The sequence below is a fragment of the Episyrphus balteatus genome, chromosome 1, assembly GCF_945859705.1.
Source record: "Episyrphus balteatus chromosome 1, idEpiBalt1.1, whole genome shotgun sequence".
Taxonomy (NCBI): Eukaryota; Metazoa; Arthropoda; class Insecta; order Diptera; family Syrphidae; genus Episyrphus; species Episyrphus balteatus.
In genome coordinates this window covers 118,628,780-118,647,041 of record NC_079134.1, presented here as the reverse complement: position 1 = coordinate 118,647,041, position 18,262 = coordinate 118,628,780, and the positions used below count along the sequence as shown (strand labels likewise).

General features: G+C 29.0%; 1 protein-coding gene and 1 long non-coding RNA gene across 3 annotated transcripts in view; one reads left to right on the top strand and one right to left on the bottom strand.

Annotated features, from left to right (window-relative positions):
* Positions 1-3,348: 3,348 nt before the first annotated feature.
* On the bottom strand, positions 3,349-15,945 carry LOC129906232 (chaoptin). 2 transcript variants are annotated; one of them, XM_055981907.1, is made up of 15 exons: positions 15,741-15,945; positions 15,281-15,408; positions 15,056-15,216; positions 11,705-11,874; positions 11,476-11,628; positions 11,204-11,406; positions 11,036-11,137; positions 10,829-10,973; positions 8,443-8,697; positions 7,750-8,361; positions 7,589-7,683; positions 7,339-7,528; positions 7,070-7,265; positions 3,985-4,480; positions 3,350-3,921 (listed from the first exon to the last, which is right to left on the bottom strand). In XM_055981907.1, exons 2-15 carry the CDS (start codon positions 15,403-15,405, stop codon positions 3,543-3,545), a joined length of 3,282 nt encoding a protein of 1,093 aa, XP_055837882.1. In that variant the 5' UTR covers positions 15,406-15,408; positions 15,741-15,945; the 3' UTR covers positions 3,350-3,542. The 2 variants fall into 2 exon arrangements, with proteins under 2 accessions (XP_055837883.1, XP_055837882.1); XM_055981908.1 differs by lacking the exon at positions 15,741-15,945 and having other exon boundaries at positions 3,349-3,921; positions 15,281-15,700.
* LOC129906246 (uncharacterized) overlaps positions 7,524-18,262 on the top strand; it is a 31,786-nt gene continuing 21,047 nt past the window's right edge. The window contains exon 1 of the long non-coding RNA XR_008770752.1: positions 7,524-7,637. This is a non-coding gene — a long non-coding RNA (uncharacterized LOC129906246). The remainder of the gene's footprint in view (positions 7,638-18,262) is intronic.

The following is an 18,262-nucleotide window of genomic DNA, read 5'->3' as shown; positions in this document are numbered from 1 at the left end:
ATTTAAATAGATTTTGAGCAATTTAGCAATTAATATACAACAATATCGTTAAATTTTCAAGTTTGTGTCTTTATCTTGCGGAATAAAAGTGTAAAAAAGTATATTTGAGCCAAAAATAAGTGTTAATTGGTTAAACAAAAATTATTCGTGTGTGTGTGTAAATGTGCTGGTGTGTCAAAATTAGTCAATGAAATATGACAGCAAAATAGTGTCTCATACAAAAAACTGTGGTGTAAATTGTACCATCTGTGGATGGTTTAAGTTAATGAATGTAAGTTTATTTTTATTAAATTGATAATAAATCATGTCCTTTGTACTACCGACATCAATTTTTGAGCGACATTCTTGCTTTTTTTCATAAAATAAAAGTGCCTAGGTAGAACATAACAGCTTAAGTTCTAATATTTCTTCCCCCTAAGTTATGTTAAACTTAGAGGAATTTATGACACAGTTTGAAGTTCGTGCAAACCGTAATGTAGAACTTAAGGGTTTATGTTTCACATAAATATTTAAGACTCGTTTCAGCAAATGGGCCTAAGTAAATAATGACTTTATTGAATTTTTAAAAAATACGTGTTTTATTAAAGATAAAGGCCAATCGATTGACTTATTAATTTTTAAATTTACGACCTTGGGTTACAAAAGGTTAATGCGCAAATAAAAAAAAACAAAACTGGGTTTCCCGGCAAAAAAGTATGATTCATTTTTTTTTGTTATTCTTAGGAACTTTAATATTTATTAGAATGAAGTCTTTAGTACATATTTGACTAAAAACTACTAGGTCATTAACTATTGGTATAATTATGTCCATAATATTGCAAAATTTTATACAAAATCAATTAAAAAACGTAAACATTTTTTTTTTTCAAAATTTCATCTTTAAAACTTAATTTCTCAAAAACTATTTGGTGAAACAACTTAAGTCAAAAAATTAAATAAAGAATAGATGACTAACTTTAATATAGCACAGAATTGTACGTGCATTTTCTGATTTTTTATATTTGTTTTCTTCCGGCTAATCCAAGAGTAAGAGGGTTAGCACTTAAGTGGCTTTTACTGTAACAAGAAAATGAAAATTTTTCCTTCCGAATAACTTTTTGGTTATTTGGTACCTATTTGATGTGGGAAATGTGCCTAAATATTTTTGGCCAGGTTTTAGACCACTGTGGGTCGTTAAAATTTTCTGCTTGTTAGTCAGTCGTATCATACCATAATGGTACTTCACTTTATTTCTAGCTGTTATTGCTGTTTTTTTTTTGCCAATCCGTCCCTTGTGCCCCTCCCAGAAAAAAATCCTGGATCCGCCCCTGGACTCAAAATCACTATCTAATATTTAAATAAAATTAAACGTCAAACCAAATTTCCTAGTCGAAAAGCATACAACTTTTATTTGATTATTCACCAATACAGATTTCATAATGAGTGAAACCAACCGAAAACGACATTACCGCCCATGTTCTGCATTTCACTTTTTGCGAATTTATTCGCCGAAGATGAAATTAGGTGTTCTGCATTTCACTTATTTACATTTTCTGATCGAATGAATTCACTTTTTTTCTATTCGTGAAATGTTTGCTTTTTTCAAAGAATACGCAATTTTTTGGCAAAATATTATCAAAATGTATATTTTTTTTATTTTGTAATATTTTTTTATATAAGTTTAGCACAAAATACACATATAACACATGAGGCATAAAATATAATCATTCAATTTTTTTTTGGGTAGGTGCACTGGGAACTGCCCACTGCCTGTGTTCGCCACCTCATTCACTATTTTACACTTTAATATCTTTTCTATTAAAATTTGCAATAATATTACAATATTTGCTTCACACACACAGTAATTTCACTTTATAAACAAAATAAAAATGGATGAACCTTCAATTCTGACAGTTCGAAGCAGCTTCAAAGTTTTCGAGATCGATCGAAAGGCAGAACATCCAATTTCATTTCACGTGAAATTGAAAAGTGATCTCAATTTACTTTCGATCGAATTGTGAAACATGGGTGTACTTACTCACCGATTCAATCGTTTTGTTATTTTTTAAATATGAAGTCAAATCTAGATTTCGCTTCTCAAACCTTGTACTCCCATCACGTGAGATTATATACCTACGTGGAAATTCTTAGTGAATTAGAGAAGAGAACCATGTAAATTTTCATCTCAAGTTTTTAATGCCCAATTTTAATCTCCTAGAAAAAATTCCGGGACAATACTAGTATCCCAGATGCGGTTTGGCAAAAGAGATCCCTTTGTTCCGAAAACAATTTTTTTGGATCTCAACATTTGCCAATGTTGAGATCCAAATTTACGAACAGTAACAAAGTGAGTTGATTTCGATCAGGAAATGTAAATGAATGAATTGGAGAACACTTAATTTCACTTTCGCGCAAGTGAATTCGTAAAAAGTGAAATGCAGAATGTGTGTACATTTCGTCGGCGTAAAGCAAAACATTTGCCAATGTTGAGATCCAAATTTACGAACAGTAACAAAGTGAGTTGATTTCGATCAGGAAATGTAAATGAATGAATCGGAGAACACTTAATTTCACTTTCGCGCAAGTGAATTCGTAAAAAGTGAAATGCAGAATGTGTGTACATTTCGTCGGCATAAAGCAAAATTGTTGTAAGTCCTTAAGAAATCCTATCTACTTAGAACAATTTTGCTTTACGTCGACGATTTGTATTTTGAAATTTCAATTTTTTGGAAGACTTTATAAAAGAAAACGGTTTATTTTGTATTGTTTAATGAAAATTATTTTCAAATTTGAAAAAAAATCTCTAGCATTACCTTTTAAATTATGTACAGAAATAGTGGTTAAAATTTCGAGAGTCGGCAAATAATAGTTTTGAAGTTATGGGGGGAAACGTTTGAACACTGGTATAAGACGTTCATAAGTGAAGAGTAAAAATATTTATATCTTCGTCAATTTTTCTCTATTGAATTTTAGATTTGTACACACTGATAATTATGCACTTAGTAAAAAATATCTTAATAAAAAAATAGCAACTTTTCACCCTTACCGTATGTCCTGAACTATATTTAAGGGCAATGTTTTAAGGTGAGATATGTACATATGCATTCAAAAATGATATATGTTTGTAAATCCTATTGCATATTATATATTCATAACTTTCTTATACATGGTGTCCGGTAAAAAATAGATAAGCCTGAAATGGCTGATAGCTAAACTTATGACTGTACTAAAACCAAATAAAAAACATTTCTATCGCAACCAGTTTAGAAAATATTAGATTTTTTTTCGTACCTATGAGTAACAAAATAGTCATTTTTAACATTAGAGTGAATATAAAATGCTTCTTGGATTAATTCAGTCTTTAATATCAGTTAAATTCAAATTTCAAATTAAATAAACTAAAAACAAAATTGAACAATATTACATGTCATATAAATTTTGATGTGAATCAACATTTAAACAATTTTTATTTGTATTGCAAATTTAGACATAACAAAATGTACAATGTACGTACATAATATATAAAATTTAAAAACAATTATTAAATATGTAGTTCAAAGCTATCAAATAAAATAACTTATTATCACCAAAATAACGATGTTTGAGTATAAAATAAAATGACTTTTGCCAGACGAACTGCTGCGCGCCCATAAGCTTCCACGAAACGATTTTTTTGATACGTTCGGCGTATTTACGCATTGCGACTCAAACCATCGCCCAGTAACTCCGCTACTCTCCTTTGAAATAATACATATTTCGGCAGTGCTTCCATCTTTAATTGCGTTTTCAATGTTTAAAGTTGAAATGCTGGCTGTCCTTTGCATGTAACCAAACTCTTTTTGATAGAATATCTCATTTTTCTTATTCCGTATATAGACAGAAAATTCCGAAATATCCTTATTCGAAGTAACAAACCATTTTACAATAACTTGGTCTCCTTGCCTTGAAACAAATTTGATAGTTAAATTAAAAAGAACTTAAAAAATTTAATGAAAAAATACTTACACACTTACATCTCGGAAACGAACGTCTGGTAAAATATCAAACATTTCATCTTGATAGATCAAATTATCTTCTGAATTACATTGTAAATTCTCATCTGCGATTAAATTCACTGGTTGATTAGATAAATGAGCTGGCGTTGAACAAGTAATGTTTGTATATTCTTCCGATACATTTGTTTGTGATAGAAGATAATGCTTAAAAGGTCGAACTGCACAATTGCAGTATAAAGGATTTCCGTTGAAGAATACTTCTGATTCATTTTTGATTGCCATAAGCAAGCTTATTGGTATTTTGTCCAAATTATTATCACGCAAATCCAGACTTTCCAATTTAAGTTTCATCAGCATTTTATCAAATGGTATCTTGTATACTGCATTGTTTCGAATATTGAGTGAAGTCAAATTTTCGGGCAGATCTAAAAAGCTTTCTGCTAAATCCGTCAAGCTGTTGTATGACAAATCTAATGATCTCAAAGATGTTAAATTTCCTAGAACACCTGTGAATAAAAACCAAATGAAAAAACAAATTTCAAATAAACAGTAGGGTGTGTCACTTTTGTATGGAAAAATAAAAGTACCCTAATTTTCAAATGTAATAGTGGTCAAAAGTTGTATTAGGGTCTGAAATTTAATAATATGTAAAAAAAAATTATAATATCGTTCGTCTTTGGCTCGCTCAAATCGGTTGAAGTTGTTAGGAAAAAAACGATTTTATATGAAAAAATGATTTTTTCCTTGACTTATTATTTTGCAGCTTCTTTACTAAGTGTTCAATTCCAACAAATATAAGCTTAAAAGTTTTTTCTTGGAATTATCTTTCACGTGAAAGCCTAAAAATATTAAATATATATTTTTTGTATCCAAACGGTGCAGATTTGTATCCAATCGGTGCAGATTTCTTTCTATATTTTGAGCGAGCCAAAGATATTAATTAAAATGAAAACTGTAAACGCAAGATTTAATTTTGATAAGCAATGCAACTTTTAAAAGCTATTACATTTGAAAATTCCATACTTTTGCATTTTGACACACCCTAATAAACAGGGCCATTTTCTTGCACTTTACTTCTTTAAACAAAATCTAAGCCTACAAAAAAGTTGAAATGGAATATTGCGTTGTAAGGAGAGGTCGGAATTTAGTTAATTTTATAAAAAATTGTCATATAGTCTAGTAAAACATTTTTGTATCTAAATCGACAGGGCGATATAGTAGAACAGGTAAAATAACTTGGCAAAAAGTTTGCTTTTGGGAAAAGAACCAAGGATAAAAAAGTCTATAAAAAAAATTGGGTGGAAGGGTGTTTTTTTCGCGGACAAGAGGGAGGGGATGAAGGTCAAAAATATAGTGAACAAAATAATTGTTTGTGGAATATCATCATATGACACATGTTTTTAAGGTATTTTTTGATGCTGAATCTAATGACATAAAAAAGGTCAATGTGAATGCTCTAAGAAAAGTTATTGCTGATTAAAAACAAGGGTGCTTGTTTTTTTACCTCAACAGGTAAAATATAACCGAAACCCATGTGAAAAACATGCTACGCGGATGAAATTCGGGATAAAGTACCAATAACTTCCTAGTAACTCTAGATTTGATAAAAACTTTTAACATTCTGCAATCCCCTTTGGACGCGCATATTTTTAAAAAAGTTGGCCACCTACGTTCCTATGGATTTTTTTTATACCACAGGGGTTTGAAAATTTTCATAAAATATTTTTTTTTACATTTTGCATCGAAAAACAAATTTCAAATTAAAAAAAAAAAACAGATGCAACAGTAAGAAAAACTTTTAACTTCTTATGAAGTGAGCCAATTATTGTAGAAAATTATAAAAATAATAAATTTATAAAATTCATTCATTCGTGGTTGTGGTTAAAAAAAACGTAAGACGATGAAATTTAAAATACACTGAACGAAAAAAAGCTAATATTTTCTAAGCTGGTTGCGATAGAAACTTTTTCTATTCGGTTTCAGAACAGTCAAAAGTGCACCTATCAGCCATTTCAGGCTTATCCATTTTCTACCGGACACACTGTATACAAATATTTTAGGTGAAAGGGTGTTTTTTTTGGGAATTAGGGAAAATTCACGATAAGTTCGATAAAATCAATGGTATAAAAGGTACCCTTTATTTTTAGAATAAATAATTATACATATAAATTGTTAAGTTTCAAAACAAATGTCTATTTAAATTTAGTTTATAAAAATTATTTTTGGTAGGTAATAATGTAAATTTATAATTGTATACTTGTTTTTAATGCATGTTTTTATTATAACCAGATCCTGATGATGAGGCAAAAAGGTCCTCAAAATATATAGATTATCAAAATATAAAAAATGTGTTTTATTGGATTTATAGAAGTAAAACAAAAGGTAAAATAATAGTTTATACTTAAGTTCTTAGATGTTTCACACGAATCATTGGCTTTTTGGAACCAATTACAGATTTTATTGTCTATTCGAAAAAAAACACCCTTTCACATAAATTTTTTTTATAGACTTTTGTTTCCTTGGTTCTTATCCCAAAAGCAAACTTTTGCCAAGTTTCATGAGTGCAACAATTTTTTTTTATTTGTTGATTTTATGTGCTATTTTACGACAGGTGACATGGTGACATGACGACATGACGATATATGTAGCAATATGGCGACATAGGTGCAGATTAAAAACAAATTAATACATAATTCACATTTTTAAAAATTTTTCCTAATTTTTAAATTAATATATCTAAAATGCTTTCATACATCATTCAAGTCGGTTAAATATTTTACAAGAAGGTTCAAAATATATTTTTTATTTGAAAAGTAAGATTTTATTTCCCGATTCTGAGAAAAACAAAATTTTTTATTTTGGTCATATGACAAGTACCGTTAATTTTGATCCTTAAATAAAAATAATTTTCGATCTAGGGAATCGCAAAAACCTTTAACTCCCAAGAACAGGTACGTGCGACACAGTCGTACATTTGATAAAATAAAAATTGCATTTTAAAATAAAAATTAAAATTTTGGTGGGGTGAAGTAGTAAATTGCAAGGGAATCTCTTGAGTTATTATAAAGTTTTCGGGAGTAATTAATATACTTTACCTTTTCTAATCTCATTTATATGATTATGTGAAAGGTTGAGTTTGAACAATTTTTTGGTACCAAATGTAATATCATATGTTAACACCGGCATCGAGTTGTAGCTCAAGTCCAAATCTCTTAAATTATACGGAATGTACTTATTTGAAGGAAACGTTTTCTTTGTTACAAAACTTATTTTGTTATAACTTAAGTTAAGCTAAAAAAAAACAATAATAAAATTAAGATATTAGTTTGTCTTCAAAAATATAAAAAAAATATATAAATTAAACCTTTTCCAAACTTATTAAATCATCAAATACTCCGTTGGTTTTGTTGTCAAATTTTTTCAAGTTATTGTTTGCTAAATCTAGAACACGAAGTGAAGGAAGCCCTACAAATGTTTCAGTAGGAATTGTACTCAAAGCGTTTGAAGAGAGATTCAGTAATAAGAGTTGAAGGAGACCATCAAAAGAACGTTTGCTGCAAGAACAAGATTATAAGCTTAAATAATCTTTTTGTAACAAAATTTAATTGCTTCACCTTAATTCATCAATATTATTCTTATGCAAGTTCAAGTGAAACAGAACAGGTAACTTTCCAAAAGCGCTCTTTTCCAATTTCGTTATATTATTATCCTTAACAAAAAAAAAAAAGAAGAAATATTTCATCTTGAAAAATAATACCAAAAATTGATTCTATACCTCTAAATGCAAATATTGCAGTGTTGACATATCAGTTAAACTTTGTTTTGGTGGAGAGGTTATATTGTTCTTATTCAAGATCAATGTTTGTAAAACCAATAGTCCTTTAAAATTGTCTCCTTCCAGCGAATCACTCAAATTATTTCCGGCTAAATCAAGATAGAGAAGAGAATTCATTACTGGCCATGTACCAGGAGGAATTGATTTCAAATTATTATTAGCCAAGTGAAGTTCATTTAAGGAAATTGGTATTTGAAAAAGTTTTTCCAACATATTGTTCTCTAGATTAAGTTGTCGAAGACTTGTAAGTTTTGCTAGGGCGCCACGTACGATTGAAGTTAATTTGTTATGGCTAAGATCCAATTCCAGGACTGTTGGCATTGTGCCAAATACCGAAGTTTTTATTTCATCCAAACTGTTGTGACTAATATTTAAACTCCTCAACGAAAATAACATTTGAAAGACTCCATTTGCGATTGAGGTAATATTGTTATGTGCAACATCAATTGTATGCAATTCGTATAGCTTCGGGAAAGTATTTTTTGGAATAATTTCAATATTGTTGTAGGAAACATTCAATATTTTCAAACCACTCATATTTTGCAGTGGTACCTAAAATAGAATCGAATTTTAAATTTTAAGAAAGATATAAATATTATAAGTAGTATAGGTACCTATGTATGTTAAACTTACATTTGATAAATCAGTGAAAAAATTATGAGAAAGTTGAAATTCAGTTGGATAAGTTGTTTCATCGAATGTTCCTTTGACAAATTCAGTCAAATTGTTATAAGATAAATCCAAAACAGTTATATTAACACAGTTTTCAAATGCCAATGGTTCGATTTTCTCAATTGCATTGTGTGATATATTTATTTTACATTGATAAATATCTTTAAATGAATGTTTTTCAACTATTGTAATGTTGTTTTCCGCAATGTCTAATATCTGAAAAAAAAAGAAAATTTAAACATGATAAAATTTCTCTAATTTAATTATATTTTTTTGTAAGTAGGTAATAATTTGCACTATACGAGTATGCTAGTGGTATGGTATTTTTTTTAATTCAAAAATATACTTCATAGCTTAATATAGGGAAGTTTTGGTCAAAATGACATAGTTTTTCATTACTTTTCCCAAAATGATATGAGTATATTTTTTGAACATATATGTACATAATTGAGATAGATTGTTCTTTAAAGTTCCACATCTTTGGTTTGAAAAATCGTATAATCTTCAATGAAAATTTGAAGCTCTACTATAACTTTTATGATGGGAAAAAATTATTTTACTATCATAGGGGCTGAGAATAATTAAAAAAAAAAGAACCGACAAAATTAAAAATAAAACGACATAACCTTAAAAGTAAGTATAACCTTAAAAACAGTATGCACAAGAAAAGATATTTAAATTACCTACAACTTTAATAAAACGGCCATTCCATTTGCATTTTAAGGACATTTTCACGCTTGTCATCCAGTTTATCTGAAGAAGCAATATTTTTTCTTGAAACTTGGTGGGTCTTAAGGGCTCATGATAAAGTTGAAGTTCTAGAAGTTTCAAGAAAAACTCATTAAAAATATCTTAACTATTAACAAACAAAGACGGTACCGGAGAAGACTTGTACGCATCTTATCCGTTACCGTTTTATCTGTGAATAATTTGGCTGCGTTTAATTTGTTTTTTCGTGAAACTTCTATAACATCAACTTTATCATAAGCCCTTAAGACCTACCAAGTTTCAAGAAAAAAGATTTCATCTTCAACGAGATAAACTGGTCAATATGTCTTCTCTGTTACTTTGGAATGGCCGAAAACAACTTAATCGATCAAATCAATAGTTTCACCAGGAGGTGGTGTCCCGACAACCAGAACATAAGCTTTTCTGATACTCTAATTTCATATTTGAAAAAAATATCAGCCTTCCTTTATTACGTTCCTCAAAAAGGTCTATCTTTCCTGTATTATTGATTCGAATGCCCAATCACGTTAAAACTTAAAATAACGGTGTTTTTTTAATTAAGAAGTGTGGGCCCCTGTTCTGTAACTTTATCACTGGTGATAAACGTTTTTCAAAGGCTCTAAAATCCAAAAATTTTTTTCAAAATCAAAAGTTATGAATAAGAACGAATTACTTTTTATTTTGATGAGATATAATCATTTTTATCAAAACAACAAAACCATGGTTCAAAACTGGGTTTTATGGTTTTTCTCATAGTTCCTATAGCAATAACTGGACAAAATTGAAATGACACCACACTGGCAGGCACCAGCTTTCCAATACAAAAAGAATTATCAAAATTGGTTCACTTAGTCCAAAGTTATGAGGTAACAAACATAAAAAAAAGATACAGACGAATTGAATACGTCCTCCTTTTTGGAAGTCGGTAAAAATGGATTTTAAAATCATTTATATATTTCACCGCAAGTGATAAAAGTTAAAGAAATTGGGCACTGATGTTACTTTTGATTTTCTCAAAGAATAACGGCATTTGCTGCCGTTATTTAATTTTATTATTTATTAAATTTGCTTTTCTAAAATTAAAAAAAAACTAAATTGTTGAGGCCGGTTTTTTAGTTTTTTATATTAAAAAAACATAATTGGTATACTTTTTAAAGAAAAAATATAATTTGACGAAACGAAATTTCGAAACATTTTTTTTTCAATTTCAAAAGAAAAACATTGTTTTTGAAAATTTTCTTGAATGTTAAAATTTAACATAGAAGTTACTAAAATGCTTTTTTCCAAAAAAAAAAACTTACATCGAAATCAGTAAAGTCGTTTACGTGAAAATCAGGGGTCAAACTACGGCATACGTAGGTAAGGTACGTTAACGTATTGACGCTTTATGTCTCTATCATTTTCTTCTGATTTAATAGAGAGAGCAATCATCGAGTTCCATTTTTTGCGATGTATATCACAAATAAAAATCACCACAATTTGATTTATGCTTGAAGACTTCTAAATATTACCATCAGTCTTACGTTTTCCATTACTCGACTAGCTACGGTTTTGATTAAAGCGCTTTCTCTACTCACGCACAAATAATAATGCAGCCGAAATTTTTGTTAAAACTTACCTCAACATAATTCAGCTGGGAAAACATTTGAAATTCAATTTTCTTCAACAAGTTTCTAGCTATATCAATCGTTCCAATTCGAGTTATAGATCCAAATGTTCCTCTTCCAATATCAGATAGTTGGTTATCATTTAAATACAATCGCCTTTATAATTAAAAAGTAAAATAATTTATATAAATATATTTAAACTCTTTAAATAAATATACCTTAAGAAACGCATTCCTCTAAAGCTATTAGCATCCAAACGCTGAATCTTGTTAAATGAAAGATTTAAAACCTTAAGAACAGAATTTCTGGCAAAAGTTCCACTAAAGAATAAATAAAATATTATTGCACAAATATTTAAATTAATATCTTATTTTTTCGATACATACCGTGGTAGGTCTGCAATTGCATTATTTGAAGCATTGCACCATCCAAGTTTCGTCAGATCCGCGATATGTTGTGCTTCCAATTTCGTTATATTGTTAAAACTTATATCCAGGTTCTCAACATCCCTTAGATTTTTAAACTGATTTTTTTTTAGAACTTGCAATCGATTACCATTGAGATCCAGTGTTTTTAGTTTTCGCAGGGGCTTTAGTATGAATGAATTAGATGCTTTTTTAGGTTTGGATTCATAATCTGACTTGATAAGAAAACTTACCTGAAGTGATTCTATTTGAAGTTCCTTTAATGATCCATTAGTAATACGAACGACTTCGAGACGATTTGCCACTTCTTTTCCCAAAAAAATATCTTTATTCAATGTTTCAATGTTATGTCCGTGGATATTGAGTGTTGTCAGTTTACTAAGAATCTATTGATTAAGGGTAATAAATTATAGATAACCATCCTTTTAATATATTTTTAATTGTTAGGTTTAAAGTCATTACCCCAAGTGCTTCCGCAGGAAATATTTCAATTTTGCTGTTGATTATATGGAGCTCTTCTAAGGTCTTATTTATTCCATGAAATGTATGCTCTTCAATTGTCTTTATTGAGACTTCGTTAAGAATCAATCGTTGAGCCCTTATTTTGGAGAAAAGTGGACCATACAAACGAGCTAAAAATATAAATGTTTCCAAGGAAAAACAAAAAATGTTCAAAATTAGAAAAAGTAACCAAAAATGGTATAAAAAGCTTTTTTTTCAAAATTTAATTTTTTTTTAAACTTTTAATTTTTCCTTGGTTTATCTTAAATTTAAACGATATTTTTCAATAAAATTATCAAATAAACTCAGAAGAATTTGATTTTGCTCATAAAAAGTTACAAGAAGTAATTCATTTAGACCTACAGAAATATGGTGTTTTATTTCATCTCAAAAGTTCAAACCCTCACAACAGAAAAACTGCTTGATGAATAAGTCTGAAACTTTGCATACTAATTACAGGTATATGAAGCTTCAATAATTAAGCCTCAGTTTAATCTTATCACCCATAGAAATAAAATAGCGGTAAATTTTCTAAAAAACCGTAAAAATGCCTATTTTGATAGCTTTTCTAAATTAATCTCAAAAATATAAAATAGAGCTATCACACGCTTTTTATTTTGTCATGATGCGATCATTTTTTACTGAGATACAGCCTTTCAAAAATCATTAAAAAAATCACGATTTTTTTTTTGTTCCCTTAATTTTTTGGGCTAGTGTATCATTTTGACATTTTTTTCTAAGTTTAAGTGGATAGTGAAAATTTCACTTTGACAATTAAAATATCAATGTTGACTAGATCTTACGTTTTAGTTTATTATAATGAAACCTATTTCTTTCTTTTTCTTTTTTATTAACATTTTAGTTTGAAGGCAATTGTGTAGCAAAACAAACTTTTTTTTCGATCAAACAAACTTTTTGATCGGCCGATACTTAATCGTTGTAGTGTGCTCACTTTCATACATTTTGATACTAATTAAAAGACCGACTTAACTGTCGGCCGATAGAAAGTTTGTAGTGTGCGGGGGCTCTTATTTAATATTTTTCAATAATTTGGAATGAGAAATTGATATGAAACAATGATAATAAAATATCAACAAAAATTTCCAATGTGTCATTTAAATATCATCCTGATAATAAAAATATTGTTTTTACATTTTAAATATCATAAAACACATTTTATAGAGCATTTTTGGCTGATATATAAAAAAATGTTAATTTGATATTTTAAAAATGTTAAATTGATATTGGTTTTTTTTCGGTGTACAATTCTTGGAAACAATATAAATTCGAATTGTCTAATGTAAACTTTAAATAACTTTAAAGATAAACTAACATTCGAATTTTCAACTGCATTTAACCGAAAAGCATAATTATTCGAAAGGGACATTATGTAGGATGAGCTTTCACAATTTGTCCGTTGCTTTTGGGGCAAGCAGTAGATTTCGAAAAATGTATTTATACATACATAGTTTTTTTACTAAAATAACCAACATTAATCATTTCTTTTATTTTTTTTTTTTTTTCAAATTCAAAAAGCATTATTTTGTAAAGCGTTAAACTTACAGAGAAGTTTTTTGGCTAAAATTATAGGAATTTGTATAACCTTAAACGCCTCTGTAAAATATTATTTTATTCAACATCTATTCCTTAAGGCTTAAAATCATCAAAGACTGAACGATATTTTTCTACATTTTATGCATTTTTGATAATGATGCGTTCGAAACTTTTGTCGGAAAACTTAGGAGAGGACATTTACCTACTGGTTTATAACCATAAATAAATCTGCATTACCTACACATAAAATAATGTGTTGTTTTATCAAAAACAAAAAATGATGGGCCACCCTAACGAAATTTGGTAACAACTGCTGTTCTTTTCCTTCGAAGGACAAGTGTAATGTTTTCCATTTTTTTTTTATTGTTCAACAGGCCAAGTATTGGAATAGTAGATAAGTGTTGGTGTACACTAGGGTGTCCGTTATTTCCCAAAGTGATGTTTTCGGGGGAGACACCCCCTAGATCGAAAGTTTAGGGCCTAAATAAAGGGAATTTAGCAAAAACAAATTTTTTGGGTCATACTTTTCCCATACAAATTTGTATGGGAAATTTTTAACTCATACATACAATTTTTTTTCTCTCGAGTTAAATCATCTATTTTTAAAATGTTTGATAATTCTGGTTGGAAAACTGGTACTTTAAAAGATCACATTCAAAATTTCCCGTTAAAAATTTTTTTTATATTTTATTTCGGCTTTTGAAATTATTAGCTGTTTTCGTAGTTTTTGCATTCACCTATCACATAATTTTAAATGCAGTTTTATTGGTTTTTAATTCTTTTCAAATATAGCATTCAAAAATTTGTGTATAAATCAAAAATTTTAATTTTTTTAAATTTCTATTTGAAATTTTTGCCGTTTTAGAGGGAAATTCGAATTAGAGGGAGTTCGACTTAAAGGGAGTCGACTGTATATCAATTACTAACAGAACAATCTCATAGAACTTAAACTTAACACTTTATAATTTGAAATTAGAAATCGCCATAGCAAATTCCGGAGATGTTTAAAAAAAAAATTATATTTGTTATCTACGATTGATGCCCTTTGAAGCCATATAGGTCTCATTTTAATCGGTGCTGATATTTTTGCATTCTCCTTTGTAAAACTAAAAATTGGAAAAAAACTGTTACACAAATTTTTCTTTCGAACTATGTATAAATCAATTTAACTAAAAGTTGTAGGTACATTTAAAAAAGGAAGGTACTTTGATCCATAAGAGAAGAGTAATGTAATGTACGTGTGATCTAGTCATGCATTTTATTTCTTTGATTTCAAAATTTTAAAGAGGAAGTATGTGCAACTCAACCTTGCATTTAACTTTTTTTCATTTCAGATATTGAAATAAACAAAATTCGGTGAAAATATTGCTGTTTCAAGTAAAAATTTGTCCCCAATTGTTTTTTTTTCGAAATTATAAAAGTGCAAAATAAGTAAAAATTCTAATAAAACAAATTATTTTCATACAAAAGTTCCTTAACAGTCTTTAACAATATATTCAGGGTTGATTTGAAATCCCCATATTTCTAACATTTGCGAAGCAACGTTAGAACAGGGTCGATAGTTGCTACAAATCATAATATGTTTTTAAATATATAACATTACATATGTATATGTATGTATAACATATTACTAATCATTCTAATTTGTATAAGCAACTTAAGACATTAAAATATTTCTTTATAAACTTTTAACTACGTTATATTAATTTTCTTACTCTTTTTTCAAATTCTAGTTTTGCAGTGCCTTTTTGTTCTTACCAATGTTTCCTTTGTAAATCGTCAGATCAAGTACAAGGGTATTTAGAGCTCCTAGGTTTTGAAGAGCCACAGAGAGCGTTGCGAGATTAACATTTTCGCATCTTACAGATATTCCATTATCCGAACCTTTCTCGCAATTACATGGGTAGATTAATTGTGCCCTAAAATTGAGCATACACATATTAATTAACACACAAGATATATTCCACATTCAATATTCAATACCTCTCTGGACATTTGTATTTCGGTTCTTCCTGATAAACGGAAATGCATATTTGGACTTGGTGAACTACCAGAATGACCGCAACGAGTATACAACAATAAACAAAATTCGAACTCGGCCAAGTCATTTTCTATAAGAAGAACAACAATTCATTGGGGTGTTCACACAAAAACAATATAAGAAACAAGTTATGGTTCAAGGTAAGGTAACAAGTCAATTTGTATTCACTTTCACGTAAATAGGTTCGCTGCTCAACTCTTTTATTTTGTATTTTGCTTTCGTTGCTTTGGTAATTGAAATGGTTTATTCGCAAATATTTCTTTTCATTAACTGTTATTTAATACAATACCAGATACACATTTGTTTTTAAATATAATTTAAACTAGTTTATTTAATTATTAAACATTAGCTGGTATGACTAATATTGGATACAAATTGAAGTGCAATGCTTTTTTAAGATACCTGCTCAAGCCTTTAAAGAAATATAAATTATTGAGTCTTGTTTTCCATTTATTTCTTTAGAAAATTTTTAAATCACAGATATTTAACACATTTGATAAACACGAAACATTAATGAAGAAATCGTTTGTTTGGCAGTTATTTTGGTGTGGGTACTTGTTGAACGAGATTGTGTTGTCGACTGAACATTGAAGATATTATTCATTTCTATTACTGTGAGTAGAAATAAAAACTTACCACAGTGGTTAGTGTTGCCGTTGCTATGCATTGTAGTAAGATAGTATGTATTATAGTTTGCATAACATTTATGAAGAATTTAAATTATAAAAACATAAATTGAACAAATAATATATTTACCGTTATTTTACCTTTACCCTTTAACCTTGTACATCCCCGGTGTGTAACTTTCTCAAAACGCATATAATACAGTCAAATATAGCAAAAAGTACACCGAGAAAAAAAACATGCTACAAACAAATGGTATCTGCATTTAATTAAGTGGATTTCAGCATGTTTTTTGCCAAGAAGTCTTCTGTCTTACAATAAGAAGACATATCAAACAAACAAAATTAAAATAAAATAAAATGCACGAATGGGTCGCACGAACTTGCTCTTAGAATTCGAGTTGCTTAAATTTGTAAGACTCTTTTAAAGAAATTTGAGAAGAAAAAGAAAAAGAAAAGAAAATACATAAAATTCGTTTTTCAAAGCAATAAAACAACATCTGAAATCAAATTGCCTCATCTTGCATCTTATATTAAGATGCATTTTTAGAAAAAAAAAATCAAAAACTAATTTTTCGAAAAAAAAAAGTTTTAAAATAAAATTGGTAAGCCATTTTCTAGAAATCACTAATCAACATCGAAAACCAACATTTAAAAAAAAATTCAATGTCCCGTTTTCGAACAATTTTTTTAAAATTTTATTCCTGAACTACATATATTAAAATTATATAAATTTCGTTGAATATAGAGTTTGACAGAAAATCAGATTTGAAAAAAGCGGTTCTACGGGAAGTACCGTTAATAATGATTTAAACAAAATTTTTTTCATCAAAAGATAGACCATGTTTAAAAACTAACATTTTCAATTTTTTTTAACAAAATCGTTGGAGCCGTTTTCGAAAAAATTAAACCTTAGCGAAATAAGTACATGACAGATACCGTTATTTTTGGCCCAAAAAAGTCTACAAGAAATGCTACATACCAAGTTTGAAATCAATCGGTCCTTAAGGAGTAGCGTACTGGACAGCAACAAGTTTAGTCCAATGCAAAGGTTTAGGTGGATTCAAAGTTACCTGTTACCTAACTAATTGGCTGTTTTTTTCATATAAAATGTCATATCGTCGGCTTAGAGTGTAAACCTGCTAACTCCACTTTTACACTCGTGACAAAATTGTTAAAAAATAAAATATTTCTAAATGTTTGAATTAATTCAAGCCAGCATAAAGTTATTCCTTAGATTTCATACTATGCATTAAGATTTGAAAGCTTTTTGTATTTTTAATCAATTTTTGAAATCAATTTTATGTGAAGTTAGCAGGTGGGAGTTAGCAGGCTTACACTCTAAGCCGACGATATGTTGTTTTGTCCAGAGATACCCAAAAGAGATGAGAAACTTCTGACGTCATACGGGTTTGCTCCGGCAGACATTTTTGGATAAGTATGCGTGAAAAATCGGATATTTTTGGCTAAGTATGCGTGAAAAATCGGATATTTTTGGCTAAGTATGCGTAAAAACACTGTGATTACACTGTGTGTGTTTTTCACATTTATTAACGAATACAAAAGAAATTACAACAACACGAAATAAACAAATGGGTTTTGGGGGGTAAAACGTACGAAAGTTTCCCATCTCCTTTGTGTATCTCTGGTTTTGTCCATATAACCTATGTCATTTTGTCCATACCATTATGGACAAAATGAATTTCAATACTTTTTTTACAAAGTTTTAATTTATTTAAATTTATTTATTTTTTTAATACAAAAACTATTATAAAATGTTCCTAATAATATAAAGAATGAATAAAAAATGCAAAGAAAGGCGAAAAACAGCACAAGTCCATTCCAACTCATTTCGAGAAAAACGCATTTTAAAATTTTGTTCTCCATACAACTTAGTACCAAAAGCAGACAATTTATTTATTTTTTGAGCATGGCTTGGATTTGTTTTGTAATAGTATGGTGTATGGATGCCATCAGATGCTCAGTAAATACTACAAGACCTCATCATAAGTTTATTTTTGACAAAAAAATGTGCCGGTTTTCCCCTGGACCCTTCATATGGTATGTCTTCATATTGGACGTACTCTCCCTACTGTAGTTTCTGTAGGGATTTGTAAGAGCAAAATCTGTCTTCAAAGGCCCTTTTTTATTACGTGGCAATGGCAACTAATAAAAAATGAGTTTCCCTACCCGTGTGGCAAAGGTTTTTGAAAATCTAATAGACTTTTCCCACCAGACCTAAAAGGCGGTTTTCGTCAAAAAATCTTCAAAAACTTTTAAAGCGTTCACACTCGATATTTT

Excerpts from the sequence above, each read along its gene's own strand:
- LOC129906232 (XM_055981907.1), bottom strand. The coding sequence starts at position 15,405 with ATGACTTGGCCGAGTTCGAATTTTGTTTATTGTTGTATACTCGTTGCG. Across the intron at positions 11,138-11,203 it reads GCAATTGCAGACCTACCACG|TGGAACTTTTGCCAGAAATT; the intron begins GTATGTATCGAA and ends TTTATTCTTTAG. Across the intron at positions 7,529-7,588 it reads AATAATATTGATGAATTAAG|CAAACGTTCTTTTGATGGTC; the intron begins GTGAAGCAATTA and ends TTGTTCTTGCAG.